At 44.8% G+C, this 24,149-nt stretch overlaps 1 protein-coding gene across 1 annotated transcript in view; it reads right to left on the minus strand.

Annotated features, from left to right (window-relative positions):
* Positions 1–24,149, minus strand: part of LOC138771283 (NACHT, LRR and PYD domains-containing protein 3-like) — a 60,030-nt gene that overhangs the window by 30,659 nt on the left and 5,222 nt on the right. Inside the window, exons 2-4 of the mRNA XM_069950892.1 lie at positions 16,238–16,436; positions 15,993–16,054; positions 13,459–13,625 (exon numbers count right to left, since the gene is read on the minus strand). Of these exons, the coding sequence (XP_069806993.1) occupies positions 13,459–13,625; positions 15,993–16,044 (219 nt within the window). The 5' untranslated portion in view covers positions 16,045–16,054; positions 16,238–16,436. The remainder of the gene's footprint in view (positions 1–13,458; positions 13,626–15,992; positions 16,055–16,237; positions 16,437–24,149) is intronic.

Here is a 24,149-nt window from a genome sequence, read left to right on the forward strand (position 1 = left end):
AGATTTGTTGCACAGAGCCTGCCGAGTTTACTAAAAGGCATACGCCTCTTAGTAAATCCGGCTGTGAAAAAGGTGGTGGAAATTTATTTAAGAATAGCGTACTTGTACACCGGTCTTCACAAATGTCCCCTATGTGTTGATTCTCCTTTTAACCCCTTCATGACCAAAGGCCATTGATGTATGGATGTCCAGGTCACATTGAAGCAGTGCTATCCTCCTCGCTTTCTAAGGCCCCGTTCACACTGAGCAAGAACGTCGGAATCCCGCCGTGCTCAGTGTGCTGCTCAGTGTGAACGCCGCCTAAGAGCCAAAACACTTTTTTGTGCCATGATCTATACTTTTTATTGGTATCATATTGATGTAAATGGAAGTTTTTGATCTCTTTTTATTCAGTTTTATTCATAATAAAAAAAAAATCAGCAGTCCTTTTATTCCGTCTTTTCGTTTACACCGTTCACCGTGCGGAAACAATATTGTTTTAATTTTAATAAATTGAACAATTCCACAGGCTATGATACCAAATACGTTTATGTGTTATATTTATTTCTTTATATATATATATATATATATATATTTGTTTGTATAATGGGAAAGAGGGTGATTTAAACTTTTATTGGGTTTTTTTTTTGTTTTTTTTAATATTCAAAGAAGTTTTTTTTTTTTTTATATATCCTCCTAGTAAACATATATGCAATCATAGCATTGCATTATCGTACTATTCACTTTCTTTTCATAGACATAGATTTGTTGTACAGTACAGTGGTGGTAAGTATTAGTCCTTCGCTTGTCAGTGAAAAGGATTGGGACCCGATCAGTCAGTGACAGGTACTTCTCCTGTCATTGACTCCTTTAAATGACGCAATCTTTATAGACCATGGCATTTAAGGGGTTAATGGCAGACAGCAGTTGGATCAGTGTGGTCATTATCCCGGCTCCTGACACATTAACCCCTTAAGGACAGAGCCAATTTCGATTTTTGCGTTTTCCTCCTTGTGCATAAAAGGCCATAGCACGGGGGCGTGACCGGAAGTCCATGGGAGCTGACGCATAGAACAGAGCTCCGCTCCGTGCTGCCTAAAACCTGCGGTTAAACCTGCCTGCTGACCACCGAACCCACCTGGAATGGGCCAGAAACGCTCCCAGAAGCCCTCGGCGAAAGTTGTGCCACCTGCCGCAACCCCAACCGGACCGCTGGACCGGTTCCTGCAAGCTGCGTCGCACCCGGCCGGATCCAAGATGACGCCGGCGACTGGGAGAAGGACGCGCAGAGCCTCGGATCCCGGTTCGCCGCTTTCTGAGACCCCACAGCTTACCTCCGCCAGACTTCCTCCCCCCGGGACTCCGCTCGGCAGCCACTATCAGGCAGAGACTCCCCGACGGGACCTCAGGTTAGTGGGCTTCGGCCTACTGCGCCACTGTTCAGGCCGGACGGCAAACTCTCGTCATAGGAGGGGGTGAGATCCCGGGACGGCACCCCCCCACCCTCCCCTGCACCTGCGCCAGACGAAAGACCACTGGAGAGGTGCAGTCTGCACACTGTGAGTGAGGGCCCTGCTCCTAAGCCCCCACGGACCCCTGCCCGCTATGACTTAGCTAATCAGGGCACGCTAGCTTCCATCATGACAGTCACCTCAGCACATGGCGCGGTTGCCTGCTCGCCCCCACAGAGAGCTGTCACCACAGAGGGCTCAGGTGAATGGTGGTCCTCACAATCCACGTCCTCTGACCATGAGGCTGCTTCAGACGACAGATGGTCATCTCTCCTACATAACATTCCTACCAAGGAGGACTTTAGATCTCTTATCTCTGAAATGAAAGGCGCCTTTAAATCTGAAATTGCTACTGTATGCCAGGATTTGCGCTCAATGCAACACCGGGTGGAATCCCTTGAGGATGATCACGACCATACCCGAACCTACATCCAAGAATTACACACTACTATTTCGGCCCAACATATGGCTATCTGTGACTACCAAAGACACCTTGAGGACATTGACAACCGGGGCCGTCGACATAATGTCCGTATCAGGGGACTCCCGGAGGCCACGCGTGATACAGACCTAAAATGTACGGTGGAAGCTATATTTAATCAGATCCTGGACGCCCCACCATCTCACAAGGTGGAGTTGGACAGAGTACACAGGGCCTTAAGACCCCGAGAGGCCTCTTCCCTACCTAGGGACGTGATCTGTTGCGTCACCAACTATACTCTAAAGGAAGCTATTATGTCCAAAGCTCGTGAAAAAAGGGACATTGACTTTGATGGGGCCCCTTTGCAAATCATGCCGGATCTTTCCTGGGTAACACTTCAAAAGAGGAGGAAACTACGCCCCCTGCTTCAAATTCTGCGTGACTTAAACATTCCATACAGATGGGGATTTCCTTTCAGCCTTATAGCAAGGAGAGACGGGAAATCGGCGACCCTCAGAGTTGCAGATGACCTTGCAGGATTTTGCACAGCCCTGAACATTGAAACCCCCCGTCTCCAGCACTGGGAGTTAACGCCTCCCCCACCGCCACCTTCACCGGTGTGGACCCCGGTTGCTAGCCGTAGGAAGAGACCGGCCAGAGGCTCTGCCTCCCCCAATCAGAGGTCCCCTGGACACTCCCACTCCACCTGAGCAGTGCGGCTCCCTAAGCCCTTGGGCGCTTGCACTTTGGGGGTGACTCACCCCTTTTCTAGATGGGTTTGGTTATACTTCATTGATACCGCATAATTTCTAATGTTCTATTGTTGGCAGCTGAGGAGCTGTGCATTGTCTACGATGGTTTTGGCTGTTTATTTTTGGTTGCCACTGTTCTTGACAATGCCCAGTCTCCTCTACTCTTCCGCTTTCCGTGCTCTCTCTTACTCCCTTCCGGCACCTTCCCCCCCTTGTCTGCTGATTCTCCTGCTGCCCTCTGTTTTGAGAACAGTAAATTGTTCTGTTACCTCATGGTGGCCACGCTCATGTCCCAGTGGTCACCCTCAGCAGCTACTGGGAACTGGCTGGCTCCACCCCCAGTATGGTTGGCGCTCTCGCCACAGTTTGTTATTTGTTATTTTTGCAGTCTATATGTTTGTCTTGTCTTGTCTTGATGTGTGCCCTGTCCCTCCTGTATCTTGTTTGTGTTTCCAGGGAACTATCCGACCTTTCGTGCAGTGGTGTCTCTGCAGTTGCAGCCTGGTCGCCTTGCCTCCTTCCAATCCAAGTGTTGACATTGCCACTCTTTCCAGGACGGGAGCTCGCTGGGACTCCTCTCCCCTCCATACAACACCTCTGCTGGTCAGAGCTCAGGTACATTTCTCTTATGTAGCCCCTATACCTGACCCATGATGGTGCGTTTTGTAACTCTAAACGTTAAGGGTCTTAATTCGGACCTAAAAAGGAGACTCCTTTTACGGGAACTCAAACAACTTCGGGCTGATATAGCCTTTATTCAGGAGACGCACCATGATGGATCTGGTACTTTTCGATTCGCCCTTCGCCAATACCCCATAGTATACTCCGCTATAAAAGACAAGAAAAGGGCGGGAGTGGCTATTATGATAGGGGCCAATTGCCCTCTACAGGTAGATACCAGTGAAATAGATCCTCATGGTCGTTTTGTAATCCTCACAGGCAAATTGGCGGGTGTCCAGATTACATTGTGCAACCTCTACTCCCCCAATGAAGGACAGATGCGCTTTCTCACACAGGTCTTTGCTAAGCTGGCCCGCCTCCCCCCGTCCCTAGTGCTAATTGGCGGAGACTTTAATGTCCCCCCGTCTGAGATCTGGGACTGGCATGTGGTCTCTCACCGAGCCCCTTCAAGAGGCGTCTCGCAGCTTTCCTTAGCTCTCCGGAAGCTGATAAGACAACACCACTTATTTGACCTATGGCGTACAACTCACCCGAAAGATAAATCCTTCACATTTTATTCTCACCCGCATTCAACACATACTCGTATAGACCTCTTCTTTAGTAATATTCTGGGCCTGCGTTCCACCTCACAGTCTGAGATCCACCCTATCACATGGTCAGACCACGCCCCAGTCTCTTTAGACATTACCTTATCAACGCAGGCACATAGGGTCTGTCAGTGGCGTCTCAATGAGATGTTACTGAAGCACCCTCCCCACAGAGATGTCTTGGATGCGGGTTTGAAAGAATATTTCCAGCTCAACCAGGGAAGCGTATCCGCTCCTTCTATCCTTTGGGAAGCACACAAAACAGTGTTTAGGGGGAACTGCATCTCCCTCTCCTCCCGAATCAAAAAAGACGCTCAAGCCCGCATCGCTTCCCTCACCCAACAGCTTCTTACTAAAGAAACACTAATGACGAGACATCCCTCCATCCCCCTTCTTAGGGAAATAGTCGCCTTGCGTAACTCTCTAAAAGACGAAGCGGTTAATAGGGCCTCCCGCCTATTGTCGTTCACCAAGCATAGGTACTACGATAAGGCCAATAAGGCCCATAAGCTATTGGCCTCTCAGTTGCGAGATCAAACATTGCTAAAATCCCCCCACGTGGTCAGAGATAGTGCGGGTGGATTGACCTATGACCCTAGACAGATGGCTTCAGTTTTCTCTGAGTACTACTCATCCTTGTATTCCCTCCCAAATTCCCTCCCCTCGGACCCTCTCGAAAGGGATCGTCTGCTTCAGACCTATCTTGACGATTGCCACTTACCAACGCTCTCGAGCGCTGAGTTAGACACGCTTAATGAGCCCATCACAGCTGAAGAGATCGAGGATGTCCTCAAAAACCTCCCCTCAGGAAAATCCCCCGGCCCTGACGGGCTGCCCTATGCCTATTACAAGACCTTTTCTGCCATTCTGATCCCTTATATGCGATCCCTATTTAATTCATACCTTGCAGGTGAAGATGGGATCCCTCCCACCATGTTAGACTCCTTCATAACAGTTATACCCAAACCTGGGAAAGACCCATCCGACCCTGCTAGTTATAGGCCAATTTCCCTCTTGAATGCTGATTTCAAGATTTTTACCAAAATATTGGCGGTTAGACTGGGGGCGCTCCTGCCGGGTGTCATACATGCCGACCAAGTCGGATTTGTGATTAATCGCCAGGCGGGTGATAACACCAGACGTACGATAAACCTGATTGAGGTCCTTAACCGAACGAACTCCCAGGGGTTGTTGTTGAGTTTGGATGCAGAAAAGGCCTTTGATCGGCTGGGCTGGCCTTTCCTATTCGCCACCCTTAAAGCTTATGGTATAACTGGGCCTTTTCTGCAGACAATTCAAATGTTATATTCGGCCCCTTCAGCCCGGGTCCGCCTTCCACATGCCACTTCCCCGCCTTTTGCTATCCACAATGGGACTCGGCAGGGGTGTCCCCTCTCGCCGCTTCTGTTCGTCCTTAGTATAGAGCCACTGGCAGCCAAAATTCGCCTCTCACCCGACGTTCATGGAGTGAAGGTCCGGGACCGCGAGTTTAAACTCTCATTATTCGCAGACGACATTCTACTCACCGTTAGTAATCCTATAGTGACCCTCCCTAACCTTCACTCCCTGATCGCGGAGTTTGGAGCTCTGTCTGGGTACAAAATTAACGCACAGAAGACTGAGGCTCTTCCTATCAATCTCCCCTCCTCCTTGACCCGATCTCTTCAGCTGTCCTTCCCATATAAATGGGCGACTGATGGTATCCGATACTTGGGCACCATTATTACCTCTTCTTATGGATCTCTCTATAAGCAAAATTTCCCCCATTTCTTTCGTGACGTATCTCAACAGCTCACCAAATGGTCTAAATTACCTCTATCTCTCATAGGTAAAATCGCGTCAGTAAAAATGAATGTTTTGCCCCGTTTCCTTTATCTACTTGAAACGCTTCCAATACCCATCACGAGCTCTGCCCTGCGGAAGTTCCAGGGCTCGCTTCTGCAATTCGTCTGGGGTGGAGGGCGACATCGGATCTCAAAACATGTACTATGTGCCAGGAAGTCCCGTGGAGGGCTATCCTTCCCTGACGTCCATAAATATTACTTGGCAGCCCACCTGCGGAGGATTCCTTCTTGGACTTCTCTTCAGGCCTATAATAAGTGGACTGAGATAGAGAAGTTATGGATGGCGCCTATCCACCCCAGTGAATTGATTTGATCCCCCGAATACTCGGGCACAACATCCTGGCTCCTGGGGCCGATGAAACACACCAGGTCGTTGTGGATGGCGACTAACACTCTGTACTCCCTAAAGTCTAACCCCTCCCTCCTCACCCCATTCCTCTACACTGACCTGATTCAGGGGAGCTATGATCGGGATACCATGTGGCCCTGGCAATCCTCCCGCCTTTTTCACTTTGCTGACGTCACATGCCCATTCACAAGAAAAGTCCTACCGTTTCAGACCCTTCGGGAAAGATTTAACCTACCACTCCGTGCGGCTGCTTTTCACGAGCAAATCTCTCTTTTTGCCTCTGTGATCACGACCCACCGACCATTTCCCAAGCCTACCATGTTCGAACTTCTTTGCAAGAGCTCCTCGTCCACTAGAGGACTAATATCCTCTATCTACACGATCCTCAACTCCTACCCCGAGGATCCTGCCCAAACCCACCCGTACATGGCTAAATGGGAAGCCTACCTCAACAGACCTATCTCTCGCCCCCTTTGGGAAATAATATGGTCTCAGGCGGCCAAATCCTCCTCATGTGTAACCTACCGTGAAAATCAATACAAAATTCTATTTCACTGGTATCACACTCCTGACCTTCTCCACCGGATGTTCCCCACCACCCCGTCGACCTGCTGGCGATGTAACTCAGCAGAAGGCACCTTGCCCCATATTTTTTGGGACTGCCCTAAGTTAAAGCCCTACTGGTCAGGGATCTGTGGTTTATTGGCCACGGTCCTCCACCGAGATATCCCCTTAGACCCCATGACCTACATCCTTAATGTTCCCCCCAAAGCTATGGGTAAGAGGTCGGCCAGGCTGCTGCTGCACATGTTGACAGCAGCAAAATGTTTACTAACTAAATACTGGAAGCAACCCCTCATCCCGTTGGCGGTAGAACTGATTAATAGAATCCAAGATGTGCGCAGAAATGAACGGTTGTCCGCCTCGGCGGAGGGGAAGATCGAACATTTCCAACAGATCTGGGACTTATGGGACTCTTACTATGAACAGTTCACTGCTGGAGGTCGGGCCCCCGTGATCTCTACCACTGCCCCCCCCCCTTCCCTTGATGTGTCTATGTAGCCTTGAGTCACGTCTTTTGTCTTGTCCTTTGTTTGATGTCTTTGTGATTGACATTTTTAGTTGCTTGATTGATCGGTTTATAAGTTCTTACTGGTTACAATGGATCAGATTGACCGTATAGTGCCCTCACATGGAATGTGTATAATTAGAGATTGCTTATGTAGCTCCTGTACTGTCCTTGAAGTATGGGTCGGAACTCGAAGGGCCCTCATGCCTTTGTTATTTCCTGTAATCTGAATCTAAGACTGACCGATCTCTTTTATTACTGTATATCTCTGTTATTCTACTGTTGTATTGGAAAATCTATAAATAAACAATTTATAAAAAAAAAGGCCATAGCACTTGCATTTTTCCACCTAGAAACCCACATGTGCCCTTATTTTTTGCGTCACTATTTGTACTTTGCAATTACAGGCTGAATTTTTGCATAAAGTACACTGCGAAACCAGAAAAAAATTCAAAGTGTGGTGAAATTGAAAAAAACAACGCATTTTGTTTATTTGGGGGAAATGTGTTTTTTGCCATTCGCCCTGGGGTAAAACTGACTTGTTATGCACGTTCCTCAAGTCGTTACGATTAAAACGATATATAACATGTATAACTTTTCTTGTATCTGATGGCCTGTAAAAAATTCAAACCATTGTCAACAAATATACGTCACTTAAAACCGCTCCATTCCCAGGCTTATAGCACTTTTATCCTTTGGTCTATGGGGCTGTGTCAGGTGTCATTCTTTGCGCCATGATGTGTTCTTTCTATCGGTACCTTGATTGCGCATATACGACTTTTTGATCGCTTTCTATTACAATTTTTCTGGATTTGATGCGACCAAAAATGCGCAATTTTGCACTTTGGGATTTTTTTGCGCTTACGCCGTTTACCGTGCAAGATCAGGAATGTGGTTAATTAATAGTTCGGGCGATTACGCACACGGCGATAGCAAACATGTTTATTTATTTATTTACTTTTATTTATAACCTGGGAAAAGGGGGGTGATTCAGACTTTTATTAGGGGAGGGGGCTTTTTATTGACAACAACACTATATATTTTTTTTTTACACATATACTAGAAGCCCCCCTGGGGTTAGGGTTATTCCCCCTGGGGTTAGGGTTATTTCCCCTGGGGTTAGGGTTATTCCCCCTAGGGGACTTCTAGTATATACACTTTGATCTCTCATTAAGATCTCTGCAGCATAGATATGCTGCAGAGATCCATGAGATCGGCACTCGTTTGCTTTCGGCTGCTGCAGCCGGAAACAAATGAGTGCCGAGCCGGGGACGGCGCCATCTTGGAGCGGTCCCCGGCCGGCTTCAGAAACGGAATTCGCCCCTCCGGGATAACATCCTGGAGGAGCGATCTCTGCCACTAGACACCAGGGAGATGCTGGATCCGGTAATCGGATGCAGCTGTCATGTTTGATCGGACCGTGCCTGCTAATACCTACGGTCCCGGGCTACACGCGGCACCCGGGACCGCCGCGGTTCAGAGCGGGGTCGCCGGGTGGCCCCGCTCTGAACGCCCTTACCGGCAATAGGGCGTACCTATACGCCCTTTGTCGTTAAGGGGTTAAGGCATATGTGCAGAGTTCAGACAAGTGGTGATTAGGAGAAATCCTGCTTCGGGGCATTCCTAATGATGAAGAGGATGGGGAGGAGGGACGGAGAGGCGGTGCAGGCCTAGGGCACACATACTCTAGGCCACTCCAATTTGACACAGGGCTGCAAGTTGTTTTTTAAGACAATAACTGCATCACCTGCCGAACAGACCGCAGGACAGATCTTGGATTAAAAGCAGCTATGCAAAGGTACAAGTGGTTTGGGGGGGTCAGATTGTGGGTACAGAGACACTTTACAGCCCCTTCACGCCAGAAACATTTATACACGTTCCTACTGCACAGGGCATCAGCAGAAGGAACATATATAGCCATATGACTGATGTAACTGATCCTGCATAGTGAATGGTGCAAATGAAAAAAATATACCGTATATATCTGTTTCAATTTTGTTTCTTTTATTTACATCCCATCCTAGGAAAAAATGGAGTAAAAAGTTCAATCTATGCTGAAATAAAAACAAGTGCTACCTCGTAAGAAGGAAAAATAAAAAAAATCTACAGGGGTCTGAATATAGTGATTCAGGGGGCGGTGCGCTGTAGACAATGCCACATTGTGTAGTCCTTCTATTTTCACTGTGATTTAGCTTTGGATAATTCCACTGTAATGGGAGATAGAACTCACATGTGGTAACCCAGCCTTCAAGACCAAACATGACGTGTGTAGAATATCTAAGCCAATGACTTGTCCTTGACTTTATGAGTGATTAAAAAACTAGTAAACCATGAGGTCAGAAAAAAGTTATTTAATGTATAATTTAATGCAAAGAAAAAACCTTGAACATGTGAGCACACCTTTATTGACACGGGAGCTCAAATGAGGGTGACTGAACATAGCTTACCCTTGTCAGTGGGTTCGCCTGTTTGTACAATTGTCGATTTCAGTGAAACTACTAAGGCTGCTCCTGTATATTCACATTTTGTGATGCATTTTTTGAAGCTAAAATTTGTAGCAGATTCAAGAAAGAAGATAAATATTATTTTATCGCTCCATTTATAATCTATACCTGGTTTAGACACTCTCAAAATTAGACATGAGCAGCCTTCAGCCTTTTGGTGCTGCTCTGCTCCCTTCCACTCCACCCCATGTGCCAGGGAAAAGCTGGATCCAATCCTGGGAAACTGACCTTACGATCTTGTTTCATAGGTCCAAGTAAAGTTGATCATTTTGTTTGGAGTAGGCAACCATCTAATGTGTATGGGGGTTTGTGGTCAGTTTCTCATAAAACTAAGCCAGATATAATTATCCTATGTGCACCCAGCCTTTAAGTAAATGTACCATTTGGGAAATAAAGAACTTTCTTTTTCATTACCTCATTCATTTCATTTTTCAAAACACTATCCAGTGTCGGCCCTTGGTGCCTTTTTCTTCTTGTGCACCAGCCCACTCTATGCACTGGAGGTGGGCCCAGCGTCCCTTCAGTGTAACAATATCCCCACCCCTCAGTGACACCCCGCCATTAAAATCAAGCATGGGGATATCATTATACTGGGGAGGCATTGGGCCTGCCTCCAGTGCATAGAGTGGCCTGGTGTACAAGAAGAAAACGGCACCGAGCGTGGGAACCAGGCATTGTTTTAAAAAAAGAAATCACTGCACCAGTGCCAACAGGGTAATAAGGGAAAAATACAACATACAACAACAAACCCCATCTTTTTCATCAACTCAAACTCTGAAACCAACCCCGCCAATCTGTGGAATACACATAAGGCCTTTATCAGGGGGTCCTTTATAAAATATGACTCAACCTTTAAAAAGGCCATAAAAAGAAATTAAATAAGGATGTAACACTCCAACTTGGAGAAGTCCAGTGAAAATTTGTATTAAAGTATTGTATTGCCCCCCAAAAGTTATACAAATCACCAATATACACTTATTACAGGAAATGCTTATAAAATGCTTTTTTCCCTGCACTTACTACTGCATCAAGGCTTCACTTCCTGGATAACATGGTGATGTCACTTCCTGGATAACATGGTGATGTCACTTCCTGGATAACATGGTGATGTCACTTCCTGGATAACATGGTGATGTCACGACCCGACACTGAGCATCCCTCTGCCATCATCCTCTCCAGCAGCCGCACAGCTCTGGGAGTCGGGTCATGACTCATGACATCACCATGTTATCCAGGAAGTGACATCACCATGTTATCCAGGAAGTGCCATCACCATGTTATCCAGGAAGTGACATCACGACATCACCATGTTATCCAGGAAGTGACATCACCATGTTATCCAGGAAGTGAAGCCTTGATGCAGTAGTAAGTGCAGGGAAAAAAGCCCTTTATAAGCATTTCCTGTAATAAGTGTATATTGGTAATTTGTATAACTTCAATAATAATTTGTATATACTTTAATAAAAATTTTCGCCAGACTTCTCCTTTAAGTTAAAAGAAGCACTAAAAAAACAAACTGTTAGGACTCGGCCCGTGTGTTCGGCTCCTGGTGTCGCCGATACGTACGGCCAAAGCATGCGTAACAAACGCTCAGGCCGGTTGCTGGGGGCGTGGCGATGGCGTCCATAGCAGCCGGACTGATTCTCATGTTTTTCACCTACTCTGCTCTGCTATTCCTTGTGGTAGCAGAGGCCAGAGTTTCACTCCCGTGGCTGATCAGCATAGGTGTTGTGTGTGTTCACTGATTGTTGACTGACAGCTGACTCACCAGTAAGCTGTCGGTATCTGTGCAAGATGCAAACCTCCTCTCCAAATTCCAGTAGGTATAACAGGCGCAGCTACTCCCAACAGATGAAGTATAAAACTACTTTATTAAAATAATAAAAACATGTATAAAAGGCTCAGCACTACGCGTTTCTTAACCGGACTGGTCTCTTCATCAGATACTTTAATAAAGTAGTTTTTATACTTCATCTGTTGGGAGTAGCTGCGCCTATTATACCTGCTGGAATTTGGAGAGGAGGACAGCATCTTGTTAAGGCCCTGGCGTTTCCCTTCCTGAGTATACGCATGGAGAGTTGTGCCTCGATCTTGCACAACTTAGCCAGGTGAGAGGGGAGCCGGTTTTACTCCGTTACTGGAATTCTATCCATCCTATTGCATCTGGTCCTGCACATGGAGCGCTGTCTTTGTTCTCTTTTTCTCTAGGTATCTGTGCAGGATCTGGAGCCTCACCTCCAATCAAGCCTGAGGCTGGGACTACAGGTTCCATAAGTACCAGCATTTGTATCATTTTCTTGCCTGCGATAGTACCTGGTTCCTAGTTACTTGACCTAGCGTTCTCCTGCATCTACTGTATATCTGGTTTTCTGACTATTGACCCTTCGACTTCCCCTTGGACACGTTTTGGTACCTTCTCTGACTGGCTGGTTTTGTGACTCGGATTTCTGACCTCGCTTCTATTGTGTTGTTGTTTGTCTTGTCTTGTTCTGTGTTACACCTTAGATAGCCTTGTCCCTGGTGTCTAGTGGGGGATCTCCCCCTCACCGCGATGTGATCACGGAGGGGAGATCCCTTGTAATGAGCAATCCATGTATGTGGTCTGCAGCAGACCAGTATAATAGAGCACCGATATGATGGATCATTGCTGTATTATATACACAGCATTGATCTCAATGGGATATCAGTGCTGTATATAGAAGTGCCCCAGGGGGATCAGTACTGTGTATATAGAAGTCCCCCAGGGGGATCAGTGCTGTGTATATAGAAGTCCCCCAGGGAGATCAGTGCTGTGTACTGTATATAGGAGTCCCCCAGGGGGATCAGTGCTGTGTATATAGGAGCCCCCCAGGGGGATCAGTGCTGTGTATATAGGAGTCCCCCAGGGGGCTTCTAATTACTGTGAATCAGAATAAAATAAAGTGTTTTTATTAATAAAAAATCCCCTCCCCTAATAAAAGTTTAAATCGCCCCCCCCTTTCCCATTTTATAAATTAATTAATTAACATATTTGATAATGTGTGTAATCGTCCAAACTATTAATTAATCACATTCCTGATCTTGCACGGTAAACGGCGTTAGCGCAAAAACTCGCCAAAGTGAAAAATTGCTCATTTTTGTTTACATCAAATCCAGGAAAAATGTAATAAAGTCGCATATACGCAAACAAGGTACCGAAACAGATCGTGGTGAAAAAAATGACACCTCATTCGGCCCCATAGACCAAAGAATAAAAGCGTTATAAGCCTGGTAATAGAGTTACTTTAGGGAACGTTATTTTCTGTGAAATGTTTTGTTTTTTTAAAAGCCATCACATAATATAAAAGTTATACTTGTTACATATCGTTTTAATCGTACTGACTTGAGGAACATAAATAACATGTCAGTTTTTCCATAGGACTAAGGGTGTTAAAACGAAGCCCCCCCCCCCTCCCAAAAAAAAGAAAAAGAATTGCGTTTTTGTTTCAATTTCACTGCGCATATAATTTTTTTCTGGGTTCGCAGCATATTTTATGCAAAAATTAAGTCTGCCATTGCAAAGTAGAAATAGTGACACAAAAAATAAGGGCTCATGTGGGTTTCTAGGTGATAAAATGCAAGCGCTATGGCCTTTAAAGCACAAGGAGGAAAAAACGAAAACGCGAAAACGAAAATTGGCTCCGTCCTTAAGGGGTTAGAACACACAAAAAACTCTTAATAAGTGAATGGACACAATATGCAATAAAGAAAGCTTTATACTTTATACTATAATGTCCTCTCACCTTAACATTCGGAATGTTTCGGGAATTCAACTCACTAAGAAGAGATATAGGACTCAGGTTCTCCAGGATGTAGGGGAGATCATCTTGGAAATATTCATGTATCATCCTTAGTTCATGATATTCATACTGACAGAGACGCTGGTAAAACTGCCGAGTCTCATCATCATCTGGGGGGAAAAACACACAATGGTGACCATGGTTACTACAATTGTTACAACAGCAATGGCAACCATGGTTACTACAATGGTTACTACAGCAATTGCAACCATGGTTACTACAATGGTTACTACAGCAATAGTGACCATGGTTACCAGAATGGTTACTACAGCAATGGCAACCATGGTTACTACAATGGTTAATACAGCAATGGCAACCATGGTTACTACAATGGTTACTACAGCAATGGCAACCATGGTTACTACAATGGTTAATACAGCAATGGCAACCATGGTTACTACAATGGTTACTACAGCAATGGCAACCATGGTTACTACAATGGTTACTACAGCAATGGTGACCATGGTTACTGCAATGGTTACTACAGCAATGGCGACCATGGTTACTACAGCAATGGCGACTATGGTTACTACTATGGTTACTACAGCAATGGTGACCATGATTACTACAATGGTTACTACAGCAATGGCGACCATATTTACTTCAATGGTTACTACAGCAATGCCGACCATGGTTACTACAATGGTTACTACAGCGATGTTGACCATACATGTAAGACAAACATTTTTGGTGCAATAGACCTTTGGGGGCTGTTAAGACAGTAAAAAAAGAGAGCTGACTTTGCATTAAATGGGTATTTCAAGATAAAACTAACTTGTCCCCTATCAACAAGATAAGGGACAAGTAAGAGATCACAGGGGGTCCGACCTCCGTACCCTCACCAATCTCCATATAGACCCCTGGCTTCTTTGTTTGGAATAGAGCCACGGGTACGGCATGTGACCTGAGACTCTATTTATTCCTATGGAGCCGCCGGAAAGAGCTGAGTGCTGTACCCACAGCTCTATTCAAAACAAAGAAACTCAATGCTGATCTGGAAATTGCTGGGGAAAATACCCCTTTAAAGGGGTACTCCGTCAAAAATCTTTTTCACTCTTGTTCACTGCTTTTATGTAAGCATGTATACGTTGGTCATATGTGTTAGATGCTGTGAGACTGAAGGTTGTAGTATGCTACTTCCACCACTAGATGTCACTGTATGTCTTGCCTGATATTTGCACAGCTGAAGGAGAAACTATCTAAAGGGTTAACTGTATCATGTATTGATCGTATGATTTATACCACTGTATGAGTTCCACCAATCCCTCAGCTAGCTACCTCAGTGGGTCTCCAGCCTATCCTAGGAGTTTTGTTTAGTCTCCCTGCCCAATTAGATCCCTCTGAAGGAGTGTATATAGTGGGGTTAGGACTAGCTGGGACAGATTCCAGAGTGACCTGATTGCTGACAGAGTATACGAGAGAGAGAGAGTTTTCCGAGTAGATTCTTCCAGAGCCTGGCCTTGGGGCCAGGACCCATTTCTGGGCTGCTACCATTAGTGTGACTGCACTTTATACTTCCTTTTGACACACCTGATTTCCTAGCTATGTCTGGCTAGAGTACCTAGCAGTGAGACTGCGGTAAAAGACACAAGACAATCCCTATCCATGCCTATCCATCAATCCCTATCCATGAAGGGGCCTACTTTAAAGTTCCTGATGATCACTTTGGAGCTATTTGCTGAGAACTCTACTACAAGTGCAAGGTTAGCTTCTCTCACAAGGTGGGCCTACATTCCTGATCCTGTGTCACTCAGTGCCCACAAGATAGCTTAGGCAGACGTTCATTCCCATAAACGTAGGATTCTCTTTTTCAAACAGCCCCCCCCCCCCCCCAGCTGAATACCCTATGGCCTGGATAGGGCCCCTAACCTATAACCAGCAGTCCACTGTCACCACTGTTAAGCAACCACTGTAAAGAGTCTAATATCTACCAGTGTAGGAGCTGTGTTTTTCTGAAAGTATACAGTATGTGTAAAAAGAATGTAAATTGCAAACTTGCTGTCTATCACATCTACTGTTGATTTACATTTTGCAAGTTATAACAGTGACACTTTAAGTTATCTGAGCCTCAGTGGTTGGTGCTGCACCTACACCTGAACTACACCTGTTCCCAACCAAAAACCGCATGTCAGTGTATCCAGGGGTGGGAACATACCACTACAGGCCACTGTGACAAGTGCCGCAGCAGTATCGCACCATCTCGCTCACAAGATCTAGCAACCCCGGTTCACTGCACAAGAACACCCCCCTTGTAAAAATTCACGGTCTATGCTCTAGAGTGCTGGTAGAGGTTGAAGAGGCTGTAAAGCCTAATGGTTAGACTCCCGCCAATCCACCATTCATTTTCTATCCTAAGGATAAGTCATCAGTTTTATATGACAGGATAACTTTTTTCACGGCTAAACATATCATTGGTGTTAAACAGTGTCATTTACACAATCATCAAAAAGTTGCAATAAAAAAAGTGAGATCCCTACCTTCAGAAGTGGCAACAATCTGGAATATCTCCTTATCTATATTTGGGTCCATGACACTGTCCCTGCAAGAAAAAGAGCTTTACTTTGTTTTACAGACCAAAAGGAGAATTTCAATTACAGGTGGCCATATAGAACTTAGAAACAAAAAATCTTTTAACCCCAAAGATCAAAATTGGCTACAACCCAATGGAGTTCAGAGTATAGTACCAACAATGAATACTGAAAGGAACAGATGTAGCACTCACCGGAGCAGGTCGAAAAAATGCTTTATTGTGTCCGTGGATCACTCAGCTGAGAAGGGGGAAGGTGGAACAAGCAGGTAACGTCACAGATCAACGAGGGCTTTTGCTCTCAGTGGAGCCTCGTCAGGTTGGATACACAGTGAAGGGAAGAGGGGGAGGTGCTGATATACACACAGGTGAGTGCAGGGGAAACCGGAAATGTCTAAAAGCATACATAATATTTGTAACAACAAATCACGGTAAAAGCACATTGAGGTCATTCCTCTCATTAAGCCCAAGTGGGCCAACCGCATTAAGTTTGAGAATCCATTTGGTTTCTCGAATAAGCAGGTTCCTGAGCCAATCGCTACCATCGTGTGGAGGGTTAACCCTCTCTATGCCAATAAATCTCAGGCATTTAGGGTTGTCCGCGTGGTCAGATCTGACGTGATCAATCAGGCGGGGAACCCCCTTGCCTGTCCTGAGTGAATAAAGATGTTCCTTAAAACGAACCCATAGGGCTCTTTTAGTCTTGCCCACATAGTAGCGGGAGAAGAGGCAAATAATTGCGTAAATTACGTGTGTGGTTTTGCATGTTATGAGATGGTTAATAAACACTTCATGCCCTCCCAATCTAATATAGGACAAATTCAGGAATTGTGAACAGTACTGGCATTGGCCACATTTACGGTTGCCTTTTGGTAAGGAGCGTTGTAACCAGTTATTGGACGTTCTACAGGGGGCGCTGGTGGCTTTTACGGCATCGCCAATAGTGACGTTTTTTCTGAATGTGAGTAAAGGTTTCCGTATAGCCACATCCTGGAGATCACTGTCCTGTTCCAACATAAACCAATGTTTATATATATAATGTTACGAATAGTTTGATTCATAGGTGAGTTTTGCAAAGCAAAAGCAAATCTCTTATTGGTATATGAATCATGACTATTTGTACGGTTTTTAGGCTGACGTAAGGAGGCACGGCTGCGAGCAGCAGCTCTCCCATAAGCGTCGTTGATGACTTCTGTGGGATAGCCTCTGGCCAGGAGGCGTGACCTAAGCTCGCTCGCTTGCAGATGGAAAGCCTCATCCGTGTTATTAATACGGCGGAGGCGAACCATCTGACTATAGGGAATGGATTTTTTGACGGCCTCAGGGTGCGAGCTAGTGTAATGGAGAAGAGTATTGGATACGGTGGCTTTACGGAACACAGTAGTGTGAATCTTATTGTTAATATTCTCCACTTTTAAGTCCAAGAATTCTAAGGACGAACCACCTGATTGGTATTATTCAGAAAAGCAACAAACTCATCAAACTGTTGTGAAGAACCACTCCAAATTATGAAAATATCTACATAACGAAAAAAAGAAACAATGTACTGAAGGTATGGATTATTAACAGAAAACACAAATTTGTGCTCAAACCATGATAGAAAGAGATTGGCATACATACAGGAGACCGGCGTGCCCATCGCAGCGCCGGTCTCCTGACGATACCAATCTCCTTTGTAGGTGAAACAATTAATCTGTAACACTAAAAGCAACGCCTCTTTAATGAAATTTCTAAAGTCGGGGCTCTGCTCAGGCTCTCCACGTCCACGGACGCCAAAGAATAACCAGGCAACCATTCAATCTCCTCCAAGGCATCAAGAAAGTCGTTTGTGTCCTTTAAGTATGTGGGGAACAGAGGGAGGAGGGAAAGCAAGGCCCAGTACCAACTAGTACCAATAGTACCAACAATAGTCAGATACTGGACACAACAGATACATTATTAGGCCATGTTCACACAACATGAAACACCGGCCGTTCTGTGACCCGGACGGTGTTAGTGAAGATCATCCTGGCTGGTACTGCAGTATTGGCCGGGTGATGTTCCTTTCTGTTGAATTGGGATGTGGGCACATCCATGTGCGCCTGCATCCCAATTCAACATTGAACACAATGCTACACTCTCCATCTGGGATGTGCAGCCGCTATTCAATGAATAGCAGGTGCACAAAATTGACATGTCAGTTTTTTGTATGGTCGCTAGGGGTCCCGGCTGGAGTGTATACTATGTGTATACACTCTAGCCGTGATTCCCCCAGAATGCAATGCATGTAAGTTATTAATCCCAGTCGTTGTTGCACATCGGCAAGAACGGTCATGATTAATACACAACTTACGTTGTGTGAACATGGCCTAAGACAGTAAAAACTGAAGAGTTTTAGGATTTAAGAAAGTGAAATATGCCCTTGTGAAAACAAACTGTGAGCTGGTCAGTTCTATAAAAACAGGAAACATTACAATATCTTACTAGACAAAAGAGACATCCTCCTCGCATCCTGTACTTTCCCTACCTGCAGGATCTCTGTGAATGTTCATATACATCCTCATTCATCAAATTTGGGAAAGGAAATAGATCAGATTAGCAGCACAATAGAAAGAGAACATAAACTCCATAAATATAAAGTAATAACTATGCCTATATATACAAATCTGATAGCTGTCAGAAGGACACTGTTTTGGCACCCACTGGGTGAAAGGAGCCTTATGCATCTGACATATTTGATAGATGTAGATGTCTTATGGACAATTAACAGAGCATTCACGGATTTTTTTTTTTCGGGCTAAACATAATATAGCTCATCAGTGACTAAGCTGTGGATAAATCATCAGTATGTTTTGCCTGAAAAACCCCTTTAAACATACCTGCTGGTTCAAAAGATTTTTTTGTTATAAACCTGCAAAGCTTTGTTACATTAAAGGGGTGCTCCAGTAAAAACTTTCGTTCAGATCAACTGGTGTCAGAAAGTTATATAGATTTTTTATTTACTTCTATTTAATAATCTCCAGTCTTCCAGTACTTATCAGCTGCTGTATGTCCTGCAGGAAGTGGTGTATTCTTTCCAGTCTGACACAGTGCTCTCTGCTGCCACCTCTGTCCATGTCAGGAACTGTCCAGAGCAGGAGAGGTTTTCTATAAGCATTTGCTGCTGCTCTGGACAGTTGCTGACATGGACAGAGGTGGCAGCAGAGAGCACTGTGTCAGACTGGAAAGAATACACCACTTCCTGCAGGACATACAGTAGCTGATAAGTACTGGAAGACTGGAGATTTTTAATTTAAAGTAAATCACAAATCTGTATAACTTTCTAACATGAGTTGATGTGAAAGAAAATGGACTACCCCTTTAATCATTCAGAGTGCTGACAAAGTGATTTTATGTAGTGCTCTCACTGCTGTTTTGGAGTCCATGGTACACAGTTCATTCTCTCCGTTTCAGGGGTTAGACCAGAGCTGGTCTGCTTGCCAGCAGTATTCATACTGGTTCTTCCTTTCTCTTTTCTGGACAATCACAGTGTTGCATATACTTCTTACTGCTAAATTATAACATAGTGCTGGTGAAAGTGCATTGGACTGTACATGCTGGCACTATGCTGGGGAATGATTTGCAGTGCACTACTAAACATGCCAATGCGGAGGGAGAAAGTGTGACTGATGCATTGATTTTATGTGCTATGTCAACAGAGATAAAAGGAAGAAGCAAAAGCACAGCAAGGAAAGGGTTACATTAATCACCGAACTGCTGTTGTTGCTGCTAAGAAGAAAACGCCATGATTTACCTTTCAGGCGCAGTATGGATCATCTGATGGGCTTACAGACTGCATATAGACAGCCCAGACTTTTTCTACTGCACATAGCACTAGTTAAGCCCAGCCCCCTCTTCCTGTGTTCTGTGCCCATCTGTCTGTTACTAAAGATAAACTGAGCATAACAACAGGCAGTGGACAGCAGATTGTAGAGAAGTGAGACACCTGGTGGCCAAGACTTTACATTTTTTTTTTAAGGAGAAAGGGGTCCATTTTGGTAAATTAAGTGATTTACAGAATACAGATTGCAGGGAAGTTGTTTAAAAAAGCAATGACTAGTTAAGCACATGCCTGGATGCCATTATCCAGATCAGCTACTGAATGGAAGGAGTACTGTTTTCTCTCTACAACTCCTATGAACACCTATATTCCCATTTTAGACTACATATACATAGTGTGTAGTCTTACTTTGCTGTTGTGTTACTCTCTCCCATCTCCAGGGGCTGGCTGGCAAATTTTAGCCTGGGGGGCAAGCACACAGCAGTGGCCCATGAGAAGCCGGCTAACGGCCCATCCTTCAAGGACCACTCTAGGCCCTCACTTATTATTACGCTCCCCACACCAGTGCAGGAAAGGTAGATGCCACCCACTCCAATACTTCCTCCAGCGGCACTGTTCTGACACTTCGGATAACACATTCGGCCCTTCCAGTCATTTGTAAACAGGGAATTCCTACTGCTCGCTATGAAGGGGTCAGAGATCTCTTTCCTGTATAAGTCTATGGGAGGACTCAGCGCTGACACGAAACCATCCCATAGACTTACATTGACAAGGTGACTTCTGGCCCCTTCACACATGGCAGTAGGAATTCCCTGGTCACAAATGACTGGAGGGGCTGGAGACGTTATCCAAACTGTTGGAACATCACTGCTGGCAGAAGTACAGGTCCGGGGTGCCATCTACCGTCCCTGCACTGATGTGAGGAGGGTAATAAGGGCTGGAGTGCTCCTTAAAGGGAACCAATTTGCACAATTGTTCTGATATGGTTTTCCGCTGCACAGTATAGAGCTACTGTTCAGCTCCCTGAGGCTACCAGGCACTGAGTATAAGATGGTGGGAAAGCTGGGTGACCTCCATCATACTGAGTATAAGATGCTGGGAAAGCTGGGTGACCTCCGTCATACTGAGTATAAGATGCTGGGAAAGCTGGGTGACCTCCATCTTACTGAGTATAAGACACTGGAAAAGCTGGGTGACCCCCATAATACTGAGTATAAGATGCTGGGAAAGCTGGGTGACCTCCGTCATACTGAGTATAAGATGCTGGTAAAGCTGCGTGACCATATACTGAGTATAAGATGCTGGGAAAGCTGGGTGACCTCCATTATACTGAGTATAAGATGGTGGGAAAGCTGGGTGACTACATCATACTGAGTATAAGATGGTGGGAAAGCTGGGTGAACACATTATACTGAGTATAAGATGCTAGTAAAGCTGGGTGACCCCCATCATACTGAGTATAAGATGCTGGGAAAGCTGGGTGACCATATTATACTGAGTATAAGATGCTGGTAAAGCTGGGTGACCACATCATACTGGGTATAAGATGGTGGGAAAGCTGGGTGACCACATTATACGGAGTATAAGATGCTGGGAAAGCTGGGTTACCTCCATCATACTGAGTATAAGATGCTGGTAAAGCTGGGTTACCTCCATCATACTGAGTATAAGATGGTGGGAAAGCTGGGTGACCACATCATACTGAGTATAAGATGGTGGGAAAGCTGGGTTACCTCCATCATACTGAGTATAAGATGGTGGGAAAGCTGGGTGACCACATCATACTGAGTATAAGATGGTGGGAAAGCTGGGTTACCTCCATCATACTGAGTATAAGATGGTGGGAAAGCTGGGTGACCACATTATACTGAGTATAAGATGCTAGTAAAGCTGGGTGACCCCCATTCATACTGAGTATAAGATGCTGGTAAAGCTAGGTTACCTCCATCATACTGAGTATAAGATGCTGGGAAAGCTGGGTGACCATATTATACTGAGTATAAGATGCTGGTAAAGCTGGGTGACCACATCATACTGAGTATAAGATGCTGGGAAAGCTGGGTGACCACATTATACTGAGTATAAGATGCTAGTAAAGCTGGGTGACCCCCATCATACTGAGTATAAGATGCTGGGAAAGCTGGGTGACCATATTATACTGAGTATAAGATGCTGGTAAAGCTGGGTGACCACATCATACTGGGTATAAGATGGTGGGAAAGCTGGGTGACCACATTATACGGAGTATAAGATGCTGGTAAAGCTGGGTTACCTCCATCATACTGAGTATAAGATGCTGGTAAAGCTGGGTTACCTCCATCATACTGAGTATAAGATGGTGGGAAAGCTGGGTGACCACATCATACTGAGTATAAGATGCTGGGAAAGCTGGGTTACCTCCATCATACTGAGTATAAGATGGTGGGAAAGCTGGGTGACCACATCATACTGAGTATAAGATGGTGGGAAAGCTGGGTTACCTCCATCATACTGAGTATAAGATGGTGGGAAAGCTGGGTGACCACATTATACTGAGTATAAGATGCTAGTAAAGCTGGGTGACCCCCATTCATACTGAGTATAAGATGCTGGTAAAGCTAGGTTACCTCCATCATACTGAGTATAAGATGCTGGGAAAGCTGGGTGACCATATTATACTGAGTATAAGATGCTGGTAAAGCTGGGTGACCACATCATACTGAGTATAAGATGCTGGGAAAGCTGGGTGACCTCCATCATACTAAATACAATTTGCTGGTAAAGCTGGGTGACCTCCATTATACTAACTACAAGATGGTGGAAAAGCTGGGTGACCTCTATCATACTGAGTATAGGATGGGTAGAAAGCTTGGTGACCTCCATCATACTGAGTATAGGATGGGTAGAAAGCTTGGTGACCTCCATCATACTGAGTATAGGATGGGTAGAAAGCTGGGTGACCGCCATCATACTGACTACAATACAAGATGCTGGGTAACTAGGGTTTCTGTATTTTCACTATAGTTTTTATCACTTTTGCTGGAAGTCTAAAATTATATTATCACTGGAGTTCTCCTTTAAATGGGCAATGTCACCAGAAAAAAATGTTTTGTATGTCATAAAAACATATAAAAAAATTTTATTAGTCGGAGTGTGAATGTTCAGACAGCAACCAATCAGAACAAACTGGGAGAGGTCCATGCTCTGTATTTTCCCTCAGCTATGTGTCACATGACTGTGACGGTCACATAATGGAAGTCTTTGGGGACATGTTGCTATGGGTGTATATTGTACTGTATGGGTGTATATTGTTCTGTATGGTTGTGTATTGTACTGTATGGGTGTATATTGTAGTGTATGGTTCTGTATGGGTGTATATTGTACTGTATGGGTGTATATTGTACTGTATGGTTCTGTATGGGTGTATATGGTTCTGTATGGGTGTATATTGTACTGTATGGTTCTGTATGGGTGTATATTGCTGTGTATGGGTGTATATTGTACTGTATAGTTCTGTATGGGTGTATATGGTTCTGTATGGGTGTATATTGCTCTGTATGGGTGTATATTGAACTGTATAGTTCTGTATGGCTGTATATGGCTCTGTATGGGTGTATATTGTACTGTATGGTTCTGTATGAGTGTGTATTGTACTGTATGGTTCTGTATGGGTGTGTATTGTACTGTATGGTTCTGTATGGGTGTATATTGTACTGTATGGTTCTGTATGAGTGTGTATTGTACTGTATGGTTCTGTATGGGTGTATATTGTGCTGTATGGTTCTGTATATTGTACTGTATGATTCTGTATGGGTGTATATTGTACTGTATGGTTCTGTATGGGTGTATATTGTACTGTATGGGTGTATATTGTGCTGTATGGGTGTATATTGCTCTGTATGGTTCTGTATGGGTGTATATTGCTCTGTATGGTTCTGTATGGGTGTATATTGTGCTGTATGGTTCTGTATGGGTGTATATTGTACAGTATGGTTCTGTATGGGTGTATATTGTACTGTATGGTTGTGTATTGTACTGTATGGATGCGTATCGTTCTGTATGGGTGTATATTGTACTGTATGGTTCTGTATGGGTGTATATTTACTGTATGGGTGTATATTGTACTGTATGGGTGTATATTGTACTGTATGGTTCTGTATGGGTGTATATTGTACTGTATGGTTCTGTATGGGTGTATATTGTACTGTATGGTTCTGTATGGGTGTATATTGTACAGTATGGTTCTGTATGGGTGTATATGGTTCTGTATGGGTGTATATTGCTCTGTATGGTTCTGTATGGGTGTATATGGTACTGTATGGTTCTGTA

This window comes from Dendropsophus ebraccatus, chromosome 13, assembly GCF_027789765.1.
Source record: "Dendropsophus ebraccatus isolate aDenEbr1 chromosome 13, aDenEbr1.pat, whole genome shotgun sequence".
Classification (NCBI taxonomy): domain Eukaryota; kingdom Metazoa; phylum Chordata; class Amphibia; order Anura; family Hylidae; genus Dendropsophus; species Dendropsophus ebraccatus.